This window comes from Taeniopygia guttata, chromosome 28 (assembly GCF_048771995.1).
Source record: "Taeniopygia guttata chromosome 28, bTaeGut7.mat, whole genome shotgun sequence".
NCBI lineage: Eukaryota > Metazoa > Chordata > Aves > Passeriformes > Estrildidae > Taeniopygia > Taeniopygia guttata.
The window spans coordinates 1,109,075-1,127,314 of record NC_133053.1 but is presented as its reverse complement, the minus strand read 5'-3'; the positions used below and the strand labels follow the sequence as shown (position 1 = coordinate 1,127,314).

Below are 18,240 nucleotides of genomic sequence, written 5' to 3'. Positions count from 1 at the left end.
AAGACCCAGAAATGGAGGTGCTGAATCTGCTGCTGCTGCCCAGCGAGAGGCACAACCCAAACCCCCCAGAGCTTTGCTGCACTCCCAGGAAAATAAAAAAGAGCTCAAAAAAAGGCCAGAGCAGGAGTGCTGAGTCGCAGGCAGGGAAGGAAGGAACACCATGTGCACGTCTGGGAATGCACTGAAAGGCAGTTTTTCTTCATTTGGAAATTATTCTCTTAAACTGCTCTGGAAGAGGAACCCTTTGCAGCAAGGAAAATCCACGGAGCCCCCCCAGCTGCTGGGGCAGCTCCTGGTGCTGCCTGCAGAGCCCTTCACAAGCAGGACTGAAGGAGGCTCTGATGGCCCAGGCTGGGACTGGCCTTTGTGTGTCCATCCCTGTGGGAATCCAGAGCTTCCCTCTGGCTGCCCTGGGACCCTTCAGGGGTCAGGAACCCCCCTGGACAGAGCCCCCAGAGACACTGGCTGTGATCTCTGTCCATGGAAAAGAGTTTTCAATCTTACAGGATCAATTACAAGCTCTGAGTGTTTGATATGAGTAATAATTAAGTGTGGCACGGGTGCAAAAGTAAAATTTTAGGATTCTAGATTAGGGGTCCAAAGGGGACAAGATGGAGGAATTGGGTGTGTCTTGTCCTTTTTCTCCTTCTTCATGCCCTCCATGTTTCACTGTGGTGTTGGCATTTTTCTGTTGGTTCAGGCTGGGGACACACTGTCCAACGTAGGTGACAGATATTGGCACGTTATTGTAAATCCAGCACAGGTAGTTTCTGGTATTTAATGTTTGTACCATCCCACTGACCCCCCCCTGAGCAGAGCTGGCAAAATTTGGGTGCCCCACCCCAGCAGGAGCTGTGGGTTCTGCCAAAACAAACCCTGCCCGTCCCAAAAAGGAGCTCAGGGAAAAGCTGCAGCACCCAGAGCCGGCTCAGGTGGAGTCAGAGCCCGCCGCAGCTCCATCAGCCCGGCACTATTTTTAAATCTGGGCTTTCTAATTTTATTTATTTTCGTTTCTCAAAGCTCTTGGTTTCAAGGAAAGTGGGGAATGTCCACATGACTCATCCCAGAACTGTCACACCCCTCTGGGCTCATGGCAGGGGCTGGGAAACAGCAGGAAAAAATTCCATTCCCATTAAAATCTATCAGTTTCCCAAACAAGAGGACTTGGGCTTTACTTTTTACTCACACTTCACAACATTTTTTTTCCTCCTGGAACTAAAACATTTAATCCTGCTCCAGAATCCGTGGCTAGAAAAGAATTTGGAGCCGATTTTTAGTTGGGTTGGGTTTTTGGGGGGGTTTTTTGTTTTTTTTTTTCATTGTATTCATTTCCACTGAAAATGGAAATGCACCTGACATTTTTCACTGCACCACCAACCTCTGCCTGTGCTGGAAGAATTCCTCTTCCCAAATCTCCCCATCCTCATCTTCCTGAAGGCAAATGGACTTTCAGACCAGGGTAAAAAAAAAGCCCCTGGGATTTATTTGGAGCCCCTGCTGAGTTTGAGTAACCCCAGAGCTGCTCCTTTATCCCAGGACAATTCCCATTAAAGGACTGCAAGAAATCTTGAATTTTGGAGGATTTAGGGAGCCCCTCAAGCTCTGAATCCCTGACAATTCCAATGGCAATTCCAATGACAATTCCCATTAAAGGACTGCAAGAAATCCTGAATTTGGGGGGATTTAGGGAGCCCCTCGAGCTCTGAATCCCTGACAATTCCAATGGCAATTCCAATGACAATTCCCATTAAAGGACTGCAAGAAATCCTGAATTTGGGCGGGATTTAGGGAGCCACTTGAACTCTGAATCCCTGACAATTCCAATGGGAATTCCAATGACAATTCCCATTAACGGACTGAAAGAAATCCTCCTCCTCCTCCTCCTCACATCCTCACCAACCCTTTCCACAGCCCAAATTCCAGAGAGGGAGGAAGCCCCCGACAATCCAGCTGGGTGCAGGATGGAGCAGTGAGCACGGGGGAGGAAGGAGCATTTCCCACCTATCCCAGCACCACTCCCAAATCCCCGTGAGGACATTCCCAGCCCTGATCCCGACCCAAAAGCCGTGTTCCCCCTCACCGAGGCAGCGGGACCCGTCGGGGCTGCTGACGAAGCCGCGGGGGCAGGAGCACACGTAGCTGCCCACGGTGTTGGTGCAGTCGCCGCCGTCGCACACGCCGGGGATGGCCCCGCACTCATCCACGTCTGCAAGGGACACAACCCCCACGGGAGGGTGAAAAAAACATCCCCTTCCCCACCCAAATCCCCAGAGTTGGGTTTGGGGGTCAGGGGATGCTGGGGGTTATTGGAAGTTTTCCATTCCTGGAGTTTCTGCTTCTGTCCACGGCCCCTCTCAGGGTTTAGGAAGGACTGTGGGACTCAGATTCAGTCAAAGAAAGAAACTGAGAGTTTCTAGCCAGGCAAAAGCCTGGGACAGAGCTGGAAAAGACTCGCTGCCCTCCCCTCCCAGAAAGGAACCAGAGAATGGGGGAATGGAAGCTCCAAACCACCCAAATCCAGGGAAATGAGCTCTGGATGGAGCAAAACAATCAGCTCTTCAGAGGGGTTTTGTGAGGAAATGGAAAGAAGGTGGTTATGGGCTTCCATCCACCCATGGAAAATTCTGGGGGCTTCCTCTGGTGTAGGAACAGCAGGAAATTCAGGATTTTGTGCCTTGGTAGCAAAAGCCTGGCCTATGGGGGCATAAGGAGCACCTCACTTCTAAAGGGATGAGGAAAAGAGGTGAGATTTGGAATCCCTGGATTTGTTCCCTCTGGCAGAATATCCTGGAGAGGCCAAAAATGGGCAAATCCTGGCTGAGGTTGTTGCACACAGCTTGCCTGGAGCCTTCCATTCCCTTTCCTGCTGTGTCTCCATGGATTTTTGTTTTTGTCTCTTATCACCCTGGATGGATTTTGGATGCAGGACACATTCCTTTGGGAATCATCCTGGATGAGGCACTGGCATTACCTCACTGATAGCAGAGCTTGGCCTTTGTCCTGCAGCGCAGGAAGGGCTGTTAAAAAGTGAAATTCTTGGCAGAGAAAGCCTGAAATTATGGCAGGAAAAGCTTTGTCCAGCCAGCAATTCCCCCTTAACTCCACACCACGGAATTGTTCCCTTCGGTGTCATTTTTCCGGTTGCTTCCGGGATAATTTAAAAATGCCACAGCCCCCCTTGCCCTGTGATTTATGGATCCAGGTCTCTGGAGCAGCAGGATGCGTCCGAGCTCAACTTTGATGTTCCCTCTCTCCACTTTGCACCAGGAATTTTTTCTTGTGTCCTCAACAATTTTCCTCCCGCTGCGTTGCGAACTCAGCTGGATCCAAACCTGCCTTTCTCCCCAGGCTCTCATTCCCTTAAAACCTCAACAGATCCTGCTTTTTTCCCCTTTTTTCCACCATAATCCAGCCGTGAGATTGGTTAATTCACCCCTAACCTGGCAGTTTCCGCCCTCTTTCCTCATCTTTTTGCACAACATAAACAAAATTTTCGGTGCTTCCCAAGCCGACCTTGTCTCCAGCGGATTTTAGGGAGCAGCCTGACCCTTCCCCTCCCTGAATCCAGCACTTCCCTGTTTCCCAGACTGCTCAGATCCCTCAGAAATGCAGCAGTGCCAGAAACTCTCATCATCCCCGGAGCTCCTCGGAATACAATGGACAATGGGATAACACCAGCCACCCTCTGGAAGGGTCCCATCCATCAGGGATGAGCCTGAAACGGAGCAACCCCGGACTTGGAGGAGGTTCAGGCCCAAATCCGGGCTGGATGTTTCCCTGAGAGGAAAAGGATTCCTTTTCCTGCTGGAGCTGAGAATCTATCCAGGGAATTTCCAGCTGCAGCTGCCTCCTTTGCTCGGGCCTCCGTTATCAGCCTGGAATATCAGGGGTTGGAAAAGGGTCTTTATCCTCCGGGGACCGAATTCCAAGTGTTGGTGTTGGGAGATAAGGTTTGTGTTAGGAGATAAGGAAGGCACCGCTGTTATCTCTGTTCCCACCAGGGCATGAATCGTTAATGAGGGGACATGTTAATGAGGGGACATCGCTAATCAGGGAGCTGGGCTCCCCCAGAGAGGTTTAATCCAGGTTTGATATTCCCTGGATGCCAGGCTTGGCTGGGATATCTGAAAATGAGAGGGAAGCAGAGAATTCCCTCCTTTCCCCGGTGTAAAATTAACCCAAAAACTCAACAAGGGAACTGCTGCCGAGCTGGGATTCGGAGCCCGGAGCACACCTGGATCACAAATCCATCCTCTGGTTGTGCTTTGCTCAAACCCAGGGCTCAGGGAGGAGAGCACTTGGAGCAGAGATCCTGGCAGCTTCAGCAGGAATGTAAAGCTCAGGAATCTGATGCTCCATCTGCTGAACCAAATTCCTGATGGATCAAAGGGTGCAGGGAACTCGGGGCCCAAATCTTCTCCTGTCCATAAAGTAGCAGAGGAACTCTCTCCATTCCCCTATCCACAGATTTTAGGGAATCCCAAAGGTGATTCCACTTTCCTGGGATCCTCCTCACCTTCTGGTGGCCCTGGGGGGACATGGAGGTGACACAGCTGGGAGAGGAGCCCTCAAACCCCGACCCTTTGGAGCATCCCTCCTGTTCCTGTCGTTCCCAGCAGGACTCCCAGATCCAAAGGGAAGCCTCCTGTCCTTGGTGGTGATCCAGGGATGGAGCAGCCCCTGGGAATGTTGGAGTTGTCCCTTTTTGTGGCCAGGACAGGGAAGGGGAGCACATGGGGCTGTTCTTCCAGGCTCTGGGGGGAGTGGGAGGCCCCTCACATCTGGAGGACAGATCCAGACAATGGATTTGGTTTAATCTCAGGATGAGATTCCAGCTCAACTGGTTTCAGATGTGCTCTGCTCCCCAGCTGGCGTGGGAGAGGCAGGGAGGGGCAGGAGAAGCTTTCTGCTGCCCCTGGTCCCACCTTGACCAGGCAAATTCCTGGAATATCACTGGATTTGGGGAGCTGGTCCTTCACCTGACACAAAAAAAGGGCTGGTTTGGATTGTCCTGCTTTCAATCCTTGGATGTGAAGCTCTGCAGGAATTCCATCAGGATTTTAGAGAAAGTCTCCTGGCATCCTGCCCAGGAAGATGCTCAGACACAGATGTTTCCTGGGGATGAAGGAATGTCCATCCCCCAGCAGGGCTTGACCTCTGGAGCTCCTGGCTCTCTTTGGGAAACATTTCCTGAGGGGCAGAATCCTGGAATGGTCAGGGTTGGAAGGACCTGAGAGATCATCTCATCCCACCTCCTACCATCCTGATTCCAGGGGCTTCCAGAGGCAGGCAGAGCTCTCCCTGAGCTCCCACCACCAGCCTGATTTCCCATTTCACGCTGATTCAATCTTCACAGCCCGAACCAAGAGCCTCCAAATCAAAAGTTGTTGAGTTTTCAAGGCACGATCAGACTCAGAACCTGGCAGAGTTTTGGAGGCAGCCCTGAGCTGGGGTCCCTCGTGTGCCACCAGTCTGTGTTCCCATTAAAATATCCTTTCAAAAACCCCTCTGTGAACAAACCAAACCGTTTCCTTCTGGTTTGAGGCAAGATCATTTCCTGCCCTTGGCCTCTGGGAAGCAGATTAAAAACCCCTTTGGCTGGGAAGTGGGATCCGGCCCGGAATGGCAGCTCAGTCCCATCCCCACCTTGCAAAAACCCAGGACTGAAATGCTCCTGGGACCTTGGGAAGTCCTTGGGAAGTGGAGCAGCCTGGCAAACCCCGGTGTGGAGCCTCCCTTACCTTCACACCTGTGGCTGGTCTCACTCTGCTTGTGCCCCGCAGGGCACTTGCACTCGTAGGATCCCACGGTGTTGATGCAATTCCCACCTTGGCAGAGGCCAGGGATGGCCTGGCACTCATCCACATCTGTGGAAGGAGGAGCAGGAGTGTGAGGGAACAACCAGGGTTCCATGGATTTCCCCCTGCTCCCATTCCAGAGGGAATTACCCCTCAGATTGCACCAGGGAATGGACAGGAATGAATTCCTGCCTCCAGCAAGGGGGACACAAGGGTAGGGGAATGCTTCCCAAAGGATTTGTCCATCCCGTGGTTCTTTGGGAGAAACACCCTGTGGGATGGAGGAGCTCACCCAAGAGCCACAGTGTGCCCAGAATCTCTGGGATAAAATGGTGCTGGAAGGTCCCAGGGGACACTCTGGGTCCATGGAGATGCTCCGTGACCACGGGGAGGGATTTGGCAAAGTTCCACAGAGAGTTCTGTGCTTTGGGGCTCTGTTTTGGGGGTTTTCCTCTCTGTTCTCTGGTTTAGGGTTCTGGTTTGGGGCTCTTTGTTGGGGCTCTGCTCTCGGTGTCCTCTGTTTTGGGGCTCTGCTCTCAGCATTCTCTGCCTTGGTGCTGTTTCAGGGTCCTGTTCCAGACTCTGCTCTCAGCACTTTGGGGCTGGTTTAGGCTCCCATTTTGGGCTCTGCTCTCAGCATTTTGGGGTTGTTTTAGGGTCCTGTTCTGGGCTCTGCTCTGGGCACTTTGGGGCTGTTTTAGGGCTAAACCATTTCAGGACCCCTCTCTCAGCACTTTGTGGCTGTTTTAGGGTTAAACCATTTCAGAACCCTGCTCTGGGCACTCTGGGGTTGTTTCAGGGTCCTGTTCCAGATTCTGCTCTCAGCATTTTGGGGCTGGTTTAGGGTCCCATTTTGGGCTCTGCTCTCAGCATTTTGGGGCTGGTTTAGGGTCCCATTTTGGGCTCTGCTCTCAGCATTTTGGGGCTGGTTTAGGGTCTCATTTTGGGATCTGCTCTCAGCACTTTGGAGCCAGTTTAAGCTCCCATTTTGGGCTCTGCTCTCAGCACTTTGGGGCTGTTTTAGGGTTAAACCATTTCAGGACCCTGCTCTCAGCATTTTGGGGCTGTTTTTAGGGTAAAACCATTCCAGAACCCTGCTCTGGGCACTCTGGGGCTGTTTTAGGGTTAAACCATTTCAGAACCCCTCTCTCAGCACTTTGGGGCTGTTTTAGGGTTAAACCATTTCAGAACCCCTCTCTCAGCACTTTGGGGCTGTTTTAGGGTTAAACCATGTCAGAACCCCTCTCTCAGTATTTTGGGGCTGTTTTAGGGTAAAACCATTTCAGGACCCTGCTCTCAGCATTTTGTGGCTGTTTTAGGATAAAACCATTTTAGAACCCCGCTCTGGGGCTGTTTTAGGGTTAAACCATTCCAGAACCCCGCTCTGGGGCTGTTTTAGGGTAAAACCATTCCAGAACCCCGCTCTGGGGCTGTTTTAGGGTAAAACCATTCCAGAACCCCGCTCTGGGGCTGTTTCAGTCTCCCCCAGGACTCTGCTCTCCCCATCCTCCCCCCAGCGCGCTCTGGCCCCTCTCCCAGCCCCTCTCCCGGCCCTGCGGGTCCCGCTGACCCTGGCAGGCCCCGGTGCGGATGTTTGGGATGAAGCCCCGGCGGCAGGGGTGGGGCTGGGCCGGGCACATCTCGCAGGGGTGGCCCCAGGCGCGGCCGATGGTGGCACAGCACATGGTCTTGGTGCAGACGATGCCGCTCAGCTGGCCCTGGCACATCTGGTTGTTCACCTGGCTGAAGCAGGGCCCCGTGCGGTAATCTGGGGAGGGAACGAAACAATTCAGGGGTTACATCCACTGTGGAAATCCCAGGATTTCTGCCCGGCTCCCGTGCCAGCACAATGTGGGATTTGGGGTGTTGGAGGTGGTGGTGGGGCTAAAAGGAGCTGAAAAGGAAAAGTCAAGGGAAGAGGCGATTCCAGGGGTGCAATTCCACCTGTTCTGGGAATTTCAGGGAGCAGAAAAGCAATCAAATTTAAATTTAGTTAGAAAGATCCTTCCCTGGAAATGCCCAAGGCCAGGCTGGACAGAGCTTGGAGCATCCTGGGATAGTGAAAGTAGCTGGCAGTGAAAATCCATGGTTTTTATGTTCCCTTCCACCCCAAGGGATTCTGGAATTCTCAGACTCTGGGATTCTGTCTCATGATTAATTTCTTCACTTTAACTCCCAAACATCTCCTGGCAATTTCAACTTTCAACCCCAGACACTGCAGGAACAACCAGCAGGTTTCCCATTCCCAATTAGGATCCTCCCACCCCCTAAACCCCAAGGATTTGAACCCAATTTTTGCGGGGTTTTGCCCTCAGGAATGTGGGTTTGCCACTGCCTGGGCTCCCGTGACCCTTGATGAGGGGATATTGGCACAGCAGGAAGCAAAATCCTTCCGTGGGATTTTTCCTTCAGCTGGGCAGAGGTGGTGGCACAGAAGTGTTTGATCTGTGGCTGGGAAAAAAAACAAAACAAAACAAAACAAAAAACCCAACAAAAATAACCCCTTGGAGCATGTCCTGGCCAGCCAAGAAAATTCCCCATGAAGTGTCTGAGCAGTCAGGTGTTGGTCAGGCAGCCAGAGCCTGGCTGAGATGGGCTCAGGGAATTTCCAGGCTGGAATTAGGCAGTAATTAGGAATTAGGAACTGCCCTGACCCCAATTCCCTGCTCCTGGATTAACCCCCAGATGTCCCTGCAGGGAAAGGTTTGGGTTTGATGTGTTTGAAGCAATAAAAATATTTTCGGAGGGAGGTGAGAGCACTGGGAGCCCCAGGTAACCATGTCCCAAAATCCATGGAAAACACCCAGGAAATCCTCCTGTCTGGGAAAGAATCAATTAGTAAAGAATTCCTCATTTCCAGCTTAATGCTCCCTCTGATTTGTGTTCTGGAGCAGTTTGTACTGGGAGATTAAAGCTGAGAAAATTGGGCTGTGGATGCCACTGGGAGGTCGAGAGGAGAAGGATTTGAGAGGTAAAAAATGAATGATTTGGAAGTTACATCGGTGTGAAGGGGATGGCATCTCCCAAAAAACCCTTTTTTTTTTTTGGGAATCTGTCCAGAAACATGAACCACGGGGAGTCACCAAGTAAAAATCCCTCTTTTTTTTTTTTTGACCCAAATTTTACAAGTTCCCAGACTAGTGACCGATGTCACTGGGGGGTGGACCCCAAAAAAACTCAGATTAATAAATGAAAAACCCAAAATCGATGCTCTGAACAGAGAGAAAAGTGGCCAAACCTGCACCTCCCACCTCATCTCCTACCTCATCTCCCCCAGGCACTGCAGGAATTCCTGGAGGGGGATAATGAATGAGGGATTGTGAGGAGAACACCCCCTTTTAAGCCCCTAATTGCCCAAAATAACTTTTCCTATGCAGATGACTCCTCTGGAGGGAATGAAGCCAAGGAAATCGCAGTCTGGAGAGCCCTGGCTGCCTCCCAGCCCCAGCTGGTGCTAATTTTAATGGGCAAATGATTAAATTTTTAATGAGGCACCAATGAAATTTTATGAAGGAAATAGGGACGCTTAGGAGATGTCTGAAGCCTTTCCCAGTCCCGGCATGGGATCCGTGTTCCAGGAATCCTGCTGCAGGTCCGTGTCCTTCAGGAGTGGGGTTTTTCCTTGGAAAAGCTGAGGGAAAGCTGGGATTGCTGCTCCCTCTTCCCAGAGCCCAGTGTGGGCCAGGTAAATCTCATTAAGGCATTGCAAAAACTCCTGAATTTGGGGGGATTTAGGGAGCCCCTCGAGCTCTGAATCCTTCACGATTCAAATGGCAATTCCAATGGCAATTCCAATGGCAATTCTCATTAAGGGATTGCAAAAAATCCTGAATTTGGGGGGGATTTAGGGAGCCTGTTGTTCTCCAGGTGTTTTCCAATTGCTCCTGTTGTTCTCCAGCTGTTTTCCAGCCTGGATCAATTGTTCCTGTTGCTCTCCATGTGTTTTCCAATTGCCCCTGTTGTTCTCCAGGTGTTTTCCAGCCTGGATCTATTGTTCCTGTTGTTCTCCAGGTGTTTTCCAGCCTGGATCAATTGCTCCTGTTGTTCTCCAGCTGTTTTCCAATTGCTCCTGTTGTTCTCCAGGTGTTTTCCAGCCTGGATCAATTGTTCCTGTTGTTCTCCAGGTGTTTTCCTGCCTGGAACGATGGTTCCTGGCTGGATCTATTGTTCCTGTTGTTCTCCAGGTGTTTTCCAGCCTGGATCAATTGTTCCTGTTGTTCTCCAGGTGTTTTCCAATTGCTCCTGTTGTTCTCCAGGTGTTTTCCAGCCCGGATCGTGGCTCTGCAGCCCCAGTGCTGTCCCAGCCCCTCAGGCTCCAGGGGAGGGGAGGGGAGCAGCCCCAGGGTCTCCCTGAGGGGCTCCTTTCTCATGGAATACTTTCTCCAGCTCGTCATTTCCTTACTTCACCCAAACACAGCCACATTCCTCAAGTTTAACTGTTTGGACTTTTGCAGAAAAGAAAAAGCTGGCGGGGGCTCTTTCTAAGGCCAGACATTCCAAGAGCTGGAAAAACACATCCAAAGGAAATTGTAAAGGGGGAACTTTTTTTTCTGAGTTTTCCTGTCCTGTTTTTTACTGTTTCCTGATGAAACCCCAGAGAGTTTCAAGGAGGCACAAAGAGCACAGGGAAACACGGGGCTGGTGGTTCCAGGGCAGGAGGAATGGCTGGAAATGTCAGGGCAGGGCTTGGAAACTCCTGGAAGAGCCCTCGGGGGTCAGGATTTGTCCTGGTTGGTCAGTGGAGGGGTTGGGATGGCAATTCCAGAGCTCCAGACTCTTCCCGAGCACTCAGGTGGAAACTTGGCACTGCCCAGAGAGCCTTGGAAGAGACCACAGATCCTGGATCCCAGGGAAGAGCTCCTGGGAAAAGCTCCTGGGACACAGGGAAAAGCTCCTGGGAAAAGCTCCAGGGAAGAGCTCCTGGATCCCAGGGAAAAGCTCCTGGGGAAATCTCCTGGGACACAGGGAAAAACTCCTGGTAAAAGCTCCTGGATCCCAGGGAAAAGCCCCTGGGGAAATCTCCTGGATCCCAAGGGAAAGTTCCAGGGAAAAGCTCCAGGGAAAAGCTCCTGGATCCCAAGGAAAAGTTCCAGGGAAGAGCTCCTGGATCCCAGGGAAAAGCTCCTGGGAAAAGCTCCTGGATCCCAGGGAAAAGCTCCTGGGAAAAGCTCCTGGATCCCAGGGAAAAGCTCCTGGGAAAAGCTCCTGGGTCCCAAGGAAAAGCTCCCAGATCCCAGGGAAAAGCTCCTGGATCCCAGGGACAGGCTCCACAGGGAAGATTTCATTTGGCTGGAAAAACAGCCCCAAATGAAAAAACCTCATCCCTGGAGCCCCAAACACCACCTGAGTCAAACTCGGTCATTTTTTCCTACTGAGGGAGGTGGGATCAGGGCCATGACATCAAAATCCTTCATTTTGCTGTAAAAGCTGCGAGCAGCCCTCGGCCTCTGGCCCCACGGCTTTTGTGGGCTGCAGCTTCTCCTCCCACACTGATGTAATGGGAGCTCAGGTTCCAGCAAATATCCCCCAGCCACTCGTCCCGAAGATGTCAGGGAGAGGGAGGAAATGATGCTGGAATTCTGTGAGTGCCTGCTCCGAGGGTATTTCCCTCTGGAGGGGGGAATTTCCTGCATGAGGTGTGAGGGGGGGGTGTCCTGCTCCCAGTACAAAGCAGCCTCTTACTGGAGCTGCTCTCAGCGCTCAGAAATTCACTTTATTCCAATTTAAAATTCAAATTATTTCTTGTTACGGCAGGAGCAAAGTAAATTCAAGTGAAGCCCTTCAATAAATCTGGAATTGGATGGATTTGGGGTGGATGAGATCTTTTTGTCGGGCATGGGGCTCACAGAATCCCGGGATTCTGGGGTTGGACATCACCCAGTCCAGCCCAGAGTCACCTGGAGCAGCTGACACAGGAACCAGGTGGGTTTGGAGTCTCCAGACAGGGAGAATCCCCAACTCCCTGGGCAGCTCTTCCAGGGCTCTGCCACCTCCAGGGAAAGAAGTTTTCCCTCCTGCTGAGGTGGAATTTCTTGTGTTTTGCTTCTGTTTATGCTCCTGACTCCATTTATTAACTCAGAGAATTCCACACCTGGCAGAACCCAGGACATTCCCTGGCTCTGGGAGGAGATTTGTCCTTCCTCCCTATCAGGGAAAGGGCTTCAGGCTCTGCTTGGAATGAATCCTGCTCCAGGAAAATCCTTAGGAATGAGGCCTGGAGCTGAAGTGAGGCGCTGCTGCTGGAACCTCCTTATGGAGACTCCCAAGGATCCCAAATCCTGCTGGACACCAGTCCTGCTGCCCAGAGACTCCTCTCAGCAGCCCCGGGGATGGAGTTTTCCCTCGGGAGGGTGAAGCTGTTCCCTGATTTTCCCTGGAAGGTCAATCCCAGGCACTCACCTGGCTGCAAACCCGCCCAGGATCCCGCTCCCAGCCCGGGCAGAGCCGGCTCTGTTTGTCTTGGCAGGGAGGAGCTGTGTGGACACAGCTGCAGGATTTGTTTTGTCTCTCACACAAGTCTGGCTCAGCCAAATCTCTGCAGGCTTTGTGAAAATGCTCCTTTATGTAAAGAATTTTATACAAACGGCCCCAAAGTCTGCCCCTGCTCAGCCCCTGCCTCTTCCCCTCTCTCCAGGCACAGGACACTTGGATTTTCCAGCCTTCTCCAGAAGTTTCTTTCGGGAATTTCCAGCTCTCTGTTCAATCCACCAATGTCTGGGTGGATTTGGGAATCTCAGTGCTTCAGGAGAAAAAGTGAGGAGGAACTCACCAGCAGCTCTGGAGCTCAGGTTTAAGGGTTTGGGGGGGAAATCTCCCAGGGCAGAGCCCTCCAGAGAGAAATCCTCATAATTTTCCATAACTATAGCAATTCCTGTGTGTTGGGAAAAGCCAAGGAGAGAGTTTAAAGAATCTGTAACTGCTGCAGAACAGGAGAATTGTCCAGAAAATCGGGGATGTCCCATCCCTGGAAGCGTCCAAGGCCAGGCTGGAGCAGCCTGGGATAGTGGAAAGTGTTCCTGGATGGATTTAAGCTCCCTTCCAACCCAAACCACTCCACAATTCCCTGATTCTACAAAGAAGGAGACCAGAACAAGGCAAGGTGAGCCCAGTGGATGTGTGGAGGCTTTTACAGAGTTTTCCCTTCCCTGCAGCCAACAAAAGTGAGGCTCAAACTTCAGCAGAGGCCTTGACTGGGGCTCACCTGCACCCTGAGCTCCAGGAGAGGCTGTTGGAGCCCTGGGAATGTTGCCCAGCCCTGTGGAATTGGGTGGATTCCTGTTGGCTGGGCTGCTGCTCCTGTCTCACCCTTTAAACCACGGGGGAAAATCCCAGGAAAGGCCAGAGCAGCCCAATCCTTGGGAATGGAGTCGCACAGAATGAGCCCAGTGCTGGGAGAGGGAGAGGCTGGAAAATCAGGGCATTTCCAGCGCTTTGAGCTCAGATCTGGGAGTTCAAACTTTGGCTCCGTGGTTCGGTTTCATTTCGGGTCCCGGCCGCTCGGAGCCTTGCCAAAAATCCTGTCAGAGCCAGGAGTGTCCCTCTGAGCCAGCAGGAGAGGGAGGAATTCCCTGGCTCAGCCAAACCTCAGCCATGCCCCCAGAGCCCAAATCTGCTCCTGCACACACCCAGCAAAGCCACCCCGAGCCACATCCCGGGGAATTCTCATCCCACCACCAACAAAATTGCAACAACCAGCAGAAATGCAACAAAGCCCAGAACCTGCAGAGAGTGAACTGCAGTGAAATCCTGGGTTCCCTCAGAGCAGGGAATGTGGAATTCCTCACCTCTCTCACACTGGGGCCCGGTGAAGCCGTAGACACACGCGCAGCGGTTGGGGCCGATGCACCTGCCCCCGTTCTGGCAGCCGTTCTCACACACAGCTGCGAGGGAAAACACAGAATTCCATCACTCCTGCTCCTGGAGAGCCCCTCCAGGGTGCTGGCAGAGCTTGGGGTGTCACCTCCACCTTGGCTGGAGTGTCAGACATTGGAACATCAGCTCCGTGTTCTCCCGCCCGGAGCATCCACAGAGAAATCTGAGATTTTTGGGGTTTTTTTTTCCCTTGGAAAAATTGTTTCCTGATCCTGCCTGAGCCCCCTCCTGCAAAGGCCACAAACTCCTGTTGCACTGAGGAGGATTTCCTGCCCTCTGGAATCTCGGTTCCCTCAGCTCAGCGTTGGGTGTTCCCTGACCTGAAATAGTCACTGGCTTAAAATATTCCTGACTTAAAATGTTCCTGACTTAAAATAATCCTGATTTAAAATATTCCTGACTTTAAATGTTCCTGACTTAAAATGCTCCTGACTCAAAATGTTCCTGACTTTATATGTTCTGACTTTAAATGTTCCTGACTTTATATGTTCCTGACTCAAAATGCTCCTGACTTTATATGTTCTGACTTTAAATGTTCCTGATTTTAAATGTTCCTGACTTTAAACATTCCTGACTTTAAATGTTCCTGATTTTAAATGTTCCTGACTTTAAATGTTCCTGACTTTAAATGTTCCTGACTTTAAATGTTCCTGACTTTAAACGTTCCTGACTTAGACTCAGCCCTGCTACCCCGAGCTGAAGCCCTGCACTCGGGGCTGGAGCCAAAGGACGTTTCCTGGCTGAAAGCACGGATCGATGGAAGCTGCAGAGCGGGAGGGGACCCCCAAGGCCCTCGCCCTGCCCGGAGCCCCTGGGTGCCAGCTCCCAGCTCCGATGCCAGGCTCTGCCAGGCTCTGCAGGCTCTGCCAGGCTCTGCCAGGCTCTGCAGGCTCTGCCAGGCTCTGCAGGCTCTGCCAGGCTCTGCCAGGCTCTGCAGGCTCTGCAGGCTCTGCCAGGCTCTGCCAGGCTCTGCAGGCTCTGCCGGGCTCTGCCAGGCTCTGCAGGCTCTGCAGGCTCTGCCAGGCTCTGCCAGGCTCTGCCAGGCTCTGCAGGCTCTGCCAGGCTCCGATGCCAGGCTCTGCAGGCTCTGTAGGCTCTGCAGGCTCTGCCGGGCTCTGCCAGGCTCTGCAGGCTCTGCAGGCTCTGCCAGGCTCTGCCAGGCTCTGCCAGGCTCTGCAGGCTCTGCCAGGCTCCGATGCCAGGCTCTGCAGGCTCTGTAGGCTCTGCCAGGCTCTGCCAGGCTCTGCCAGGCTCTGCCAGGCTCTGCCAGGCTCTGCAGGCTCTGCCAGGCTCCAATGCCAGGCTCTGCCAGGCTCTGCCAGGCTCTGCCAGGCTCTGCCTCCCCCCCGGCCGGGATGGGGCAGGGGGTGCAGCATTCCCAGCCTGCGGGATGTCCTGCCAGGGAGGGAATGTGGATGGAGCTGGGAGCAGCACGTAGCGAGGGCTGCACGTCCCAGCCCCAGCCCGGCTGCTGCTCCGCAGGATTTTCCCAAGCTTTTGCTGCTCCGGGTGAAATTTTCCATCTGGAGCCTCTGGCGGAGCTTTTGGGGAAGTTTCAGCACTGAGGGATCAGGAGGAGCTGAGGGGGAGTTTGGGGGGAATTAGGGGATTTTGTCTTCAAAAATCCTCAGTGGGAGTGGTTCCCACGTGGATCCAGGGATTTGGAATTTGGGCAGTTCTAACTGATATAATTGATATGAGGTTGTTTTAAAGATATTGTGCTTATTTGCTTACTAAAGGCTTCTTAAAATGTATTACATGGTAGAATATATATATATAATATATAAATATGTATAATTTATAATTTATATAATAATATAATATCATAATGGTAATGTACTAAATATACTTATATCATGATAAATAGTAAGAGAATATATAATTATAGACATGTATAATTGTATATATAATATATAGGTGCATATTATATATAATATATTGTGTATATATTATTTCATATATATTAATATTATCTCATTATAATATAATAATACATTAGTATATTGTGAATATACTATACATAAAATTATGAATATATTATATATTAGAAGATATATCTTACTATATGATAATATAGTATTATACATAATATAATACTTACATATAGATAATATAGTATATACAATACTATCCATATTTATTATCTATATATTATAATAGGGTTGAGATTCCAAGGGAAGGAGAACACAGTGCTGATGTTGGAGTGTTCCGGGTGCCCATCCCCGTTCCCATCCCCGTTCCCATTCCCATCCCATTCCCATCCCATTCCCATTTCCATCCCGTTCCCATTCCCGCACTCACGCTGCCCGCAGTAGGTGCCAGTGAATCCCTTCTGGCACAGGCAGGATCTGTTCCCATCCCGTTCCAGTCCCCATTCCCATTCCCATTCCTGTTCCCATTCCCATCCCATCCCATCCCATCCCATCCCATCCCATCCCATCCCATCCCATCCCATCCCATCCCCATCCCCGTTCCCGTTCCCATTCCCGTCCCCGTTCCCGTTCCCGCACTCACGCTGCCCGCAGTAGGTGCCGGTGAATCCCTTCTGGCACAGGCAGGATCTGCTCCCATCCCGTTCCAGTCCCCATTCCCATCCCATCCCATCCCATCCCATGGATCCCATCCCATGGATCCCATCCCATCCCATCCCGTTCCCGTCCCCGTTCCCGTTCCCGCACTCACGCTGCCCGCAGTAGGTGCCCGTGAATCCCTTCTGGCACAGGCAGGACTCCTCGGAGCAGCTGCCCCCGTTCATGCAGCGCACGCTGCAGCTCTGCACTGGGGACAGGGATGGGGACAGGGACAGGAATCACCCCGGGATCCCCGGCCGGGAATTCCTGTCCCGGCTGGCACTGCCTTCAGTGCCAGGGGACACTGCCCACGGCACGGGATGTCCTGGGCTGGGAGGGATCAGGGATCCACTCCTGGCCCAGCCAACCCCACAGCCCCACCCTGTCCCAGAGTGTTCTCCAAAGGCTCCTGGAGCTCCAGCAGGGTCGGGAATGTGCCCGTTCCCTTGGCAGAAGAACCTTTCCTGAGATCCATCCCACCAACCAAAGGCATCCATCCTTTCACTTCCCTAAGGAATCCACCCCAAACCTTTCCAGCTTTGTCCTTCCTGCAGGACTTCCCTAAAACGAGGGCATGGATAATTCCTGATGTCTCCCTGTCTTTGACACAACCCTGCCACAATCTTTTCTTTCAGGATTTTATACTTTGCCAATATTTCCCCCACCCTTTTAATCGTTGTTTTCCATTATTGCTCCATTTTCAACCCTTTTCACACTTTGGGCTGTCCAATCTTCCAAATTCCTCCCTACCAAAGCCTTCAGAGGAGTCTGGGGAGATGGAATTTCCTTGGTGGAGGAAAATCATCAACTTTAAGATATTTCTCCTCCTTTTGCAAACAGAACGTGGCCTCCTTGACAAGATCCAGTTACTGGGAGAGGGTTTTTTTTTAAGGAATTTGGAAAGAAAAGCACGAGTCCTCCATTCTTCCATGTGAGAGCTCAGCTTTCCCACGAGATTATGACCCACTGGATGTGACTGAGGCACTGCAGGAAAACAATAGCAATTAATAAATTGGGGAGTTTTATCCTGCTGTGGACACCAAGTGTTGGCTTTAACTGTTTCCTCACTCCATGTTTAAGGAATATGGGATTAAAGCAGCCCAAAGAGGAACTTCTGGGGCTCAACAGTGAGCTACAAACACAACTCTCCCTCTGGAATGCTTGGAACAAGACATTTCTCCTCTGGAAGGTGTGACCACTCCAACTGCAAGGGCCTGAGGTTGGAGCAGATGATGTGAAAAGTGGATTTCACACAAAAACCCCACGGAGAGCCCGGCTCTGGCTGCCAGGGAGAGGAGGGGCTGGGATCTGGCGGCTCCAGGGGTGGATTTATGGGATGGAGCTCAGCCGTGGCTCCTCCAACACCAGTTCCAGGCTGGGAAGAGCTGGGGCCAAGCGCCTGTCCAGGAGCAGCACGAGTGTCCAAGTGGGAGAATTCTGGTTTTTTGGGAATGCTGGGAGCAGGGAGGGCTGGGCTGGATCTGCCTCCTCATCCTCCTCCTGCTCCACAGCCAGCGATCAGCCCAAATTTAGATGGGAGTTTAATCCTTCAGGAAACGGAGCTCGAGGCTTCAAAGCCTTGCCTGGATCATCAGACACGAGGCTGCTCTAACTGGGAAAAGGCTCCAACCTGGAAAACTCTTCCCTACAGCCCTCAGCTCACTCAGGCAGCCCTGGGAAAGCAATTCCAGCAGGTCTGGGAGGCAGAGGGGGCTGGGTGTCAGAGCACCCAGGAATTGGGACCTCAGGAATTCAGGGGTTCGGGGTTGGGCACAGGAAGAGCCCTGATGCTCATCCAGAAATTTCCAACCAACTGGCAAACACCCTTCCAGGTCCTACCACGATCCCAAAATCCCTGAGGTCCCAACACCACCTGATTTATCAGAGAATCCCAGACAGGTTTGGGCTGGGGGGGCCCTTAAAGCTCATCCCATTCCACCCCTTCCATGGGCAGGGCCTGTCCAGCCTTGGATTGTCCAAGCCTGGCTCTGTTGGAGCCC

The 18,240-nt window shown here is 51.9% G+C and overlaps 1 protein-coding gene across 1 annotated transcript in view; it reads right to left on the bottom strand.

The window, feature by feature from the left end:
* Positions 1–18,240, bottom strand: part of LOC100224348 (fibrillin-2) — a 71,583-nt gene that overhangs the window by 41,902 nt on the left and 11,441 nt on the right. Inside the window, exons 4-8 of the mRNA XM_072919490.1 lie at positions 16,353–16,448; positions 13,583–13,678; positions 7,369–7,566; positions 5,742–5,867; positions 2,081–2,206 (exon numbers count right to left, since the gene is read on the bottom strand). Of these exons, the coding sequence (XP_072775591.1) occupies positions 2,081–2,206; positions 5,742–5,867; positions 7,369–7,566; positions 13,583–13,678; positions 16,353–16,448 (642 nt within the window). The remainder of the gene's footprint in view (positions 1–2,080; positions 2,207–5,741; positions 5,868–7,368; positions 7,567–13,582; positions 13,679–16,352; positions 16,449–18,240) is intronic.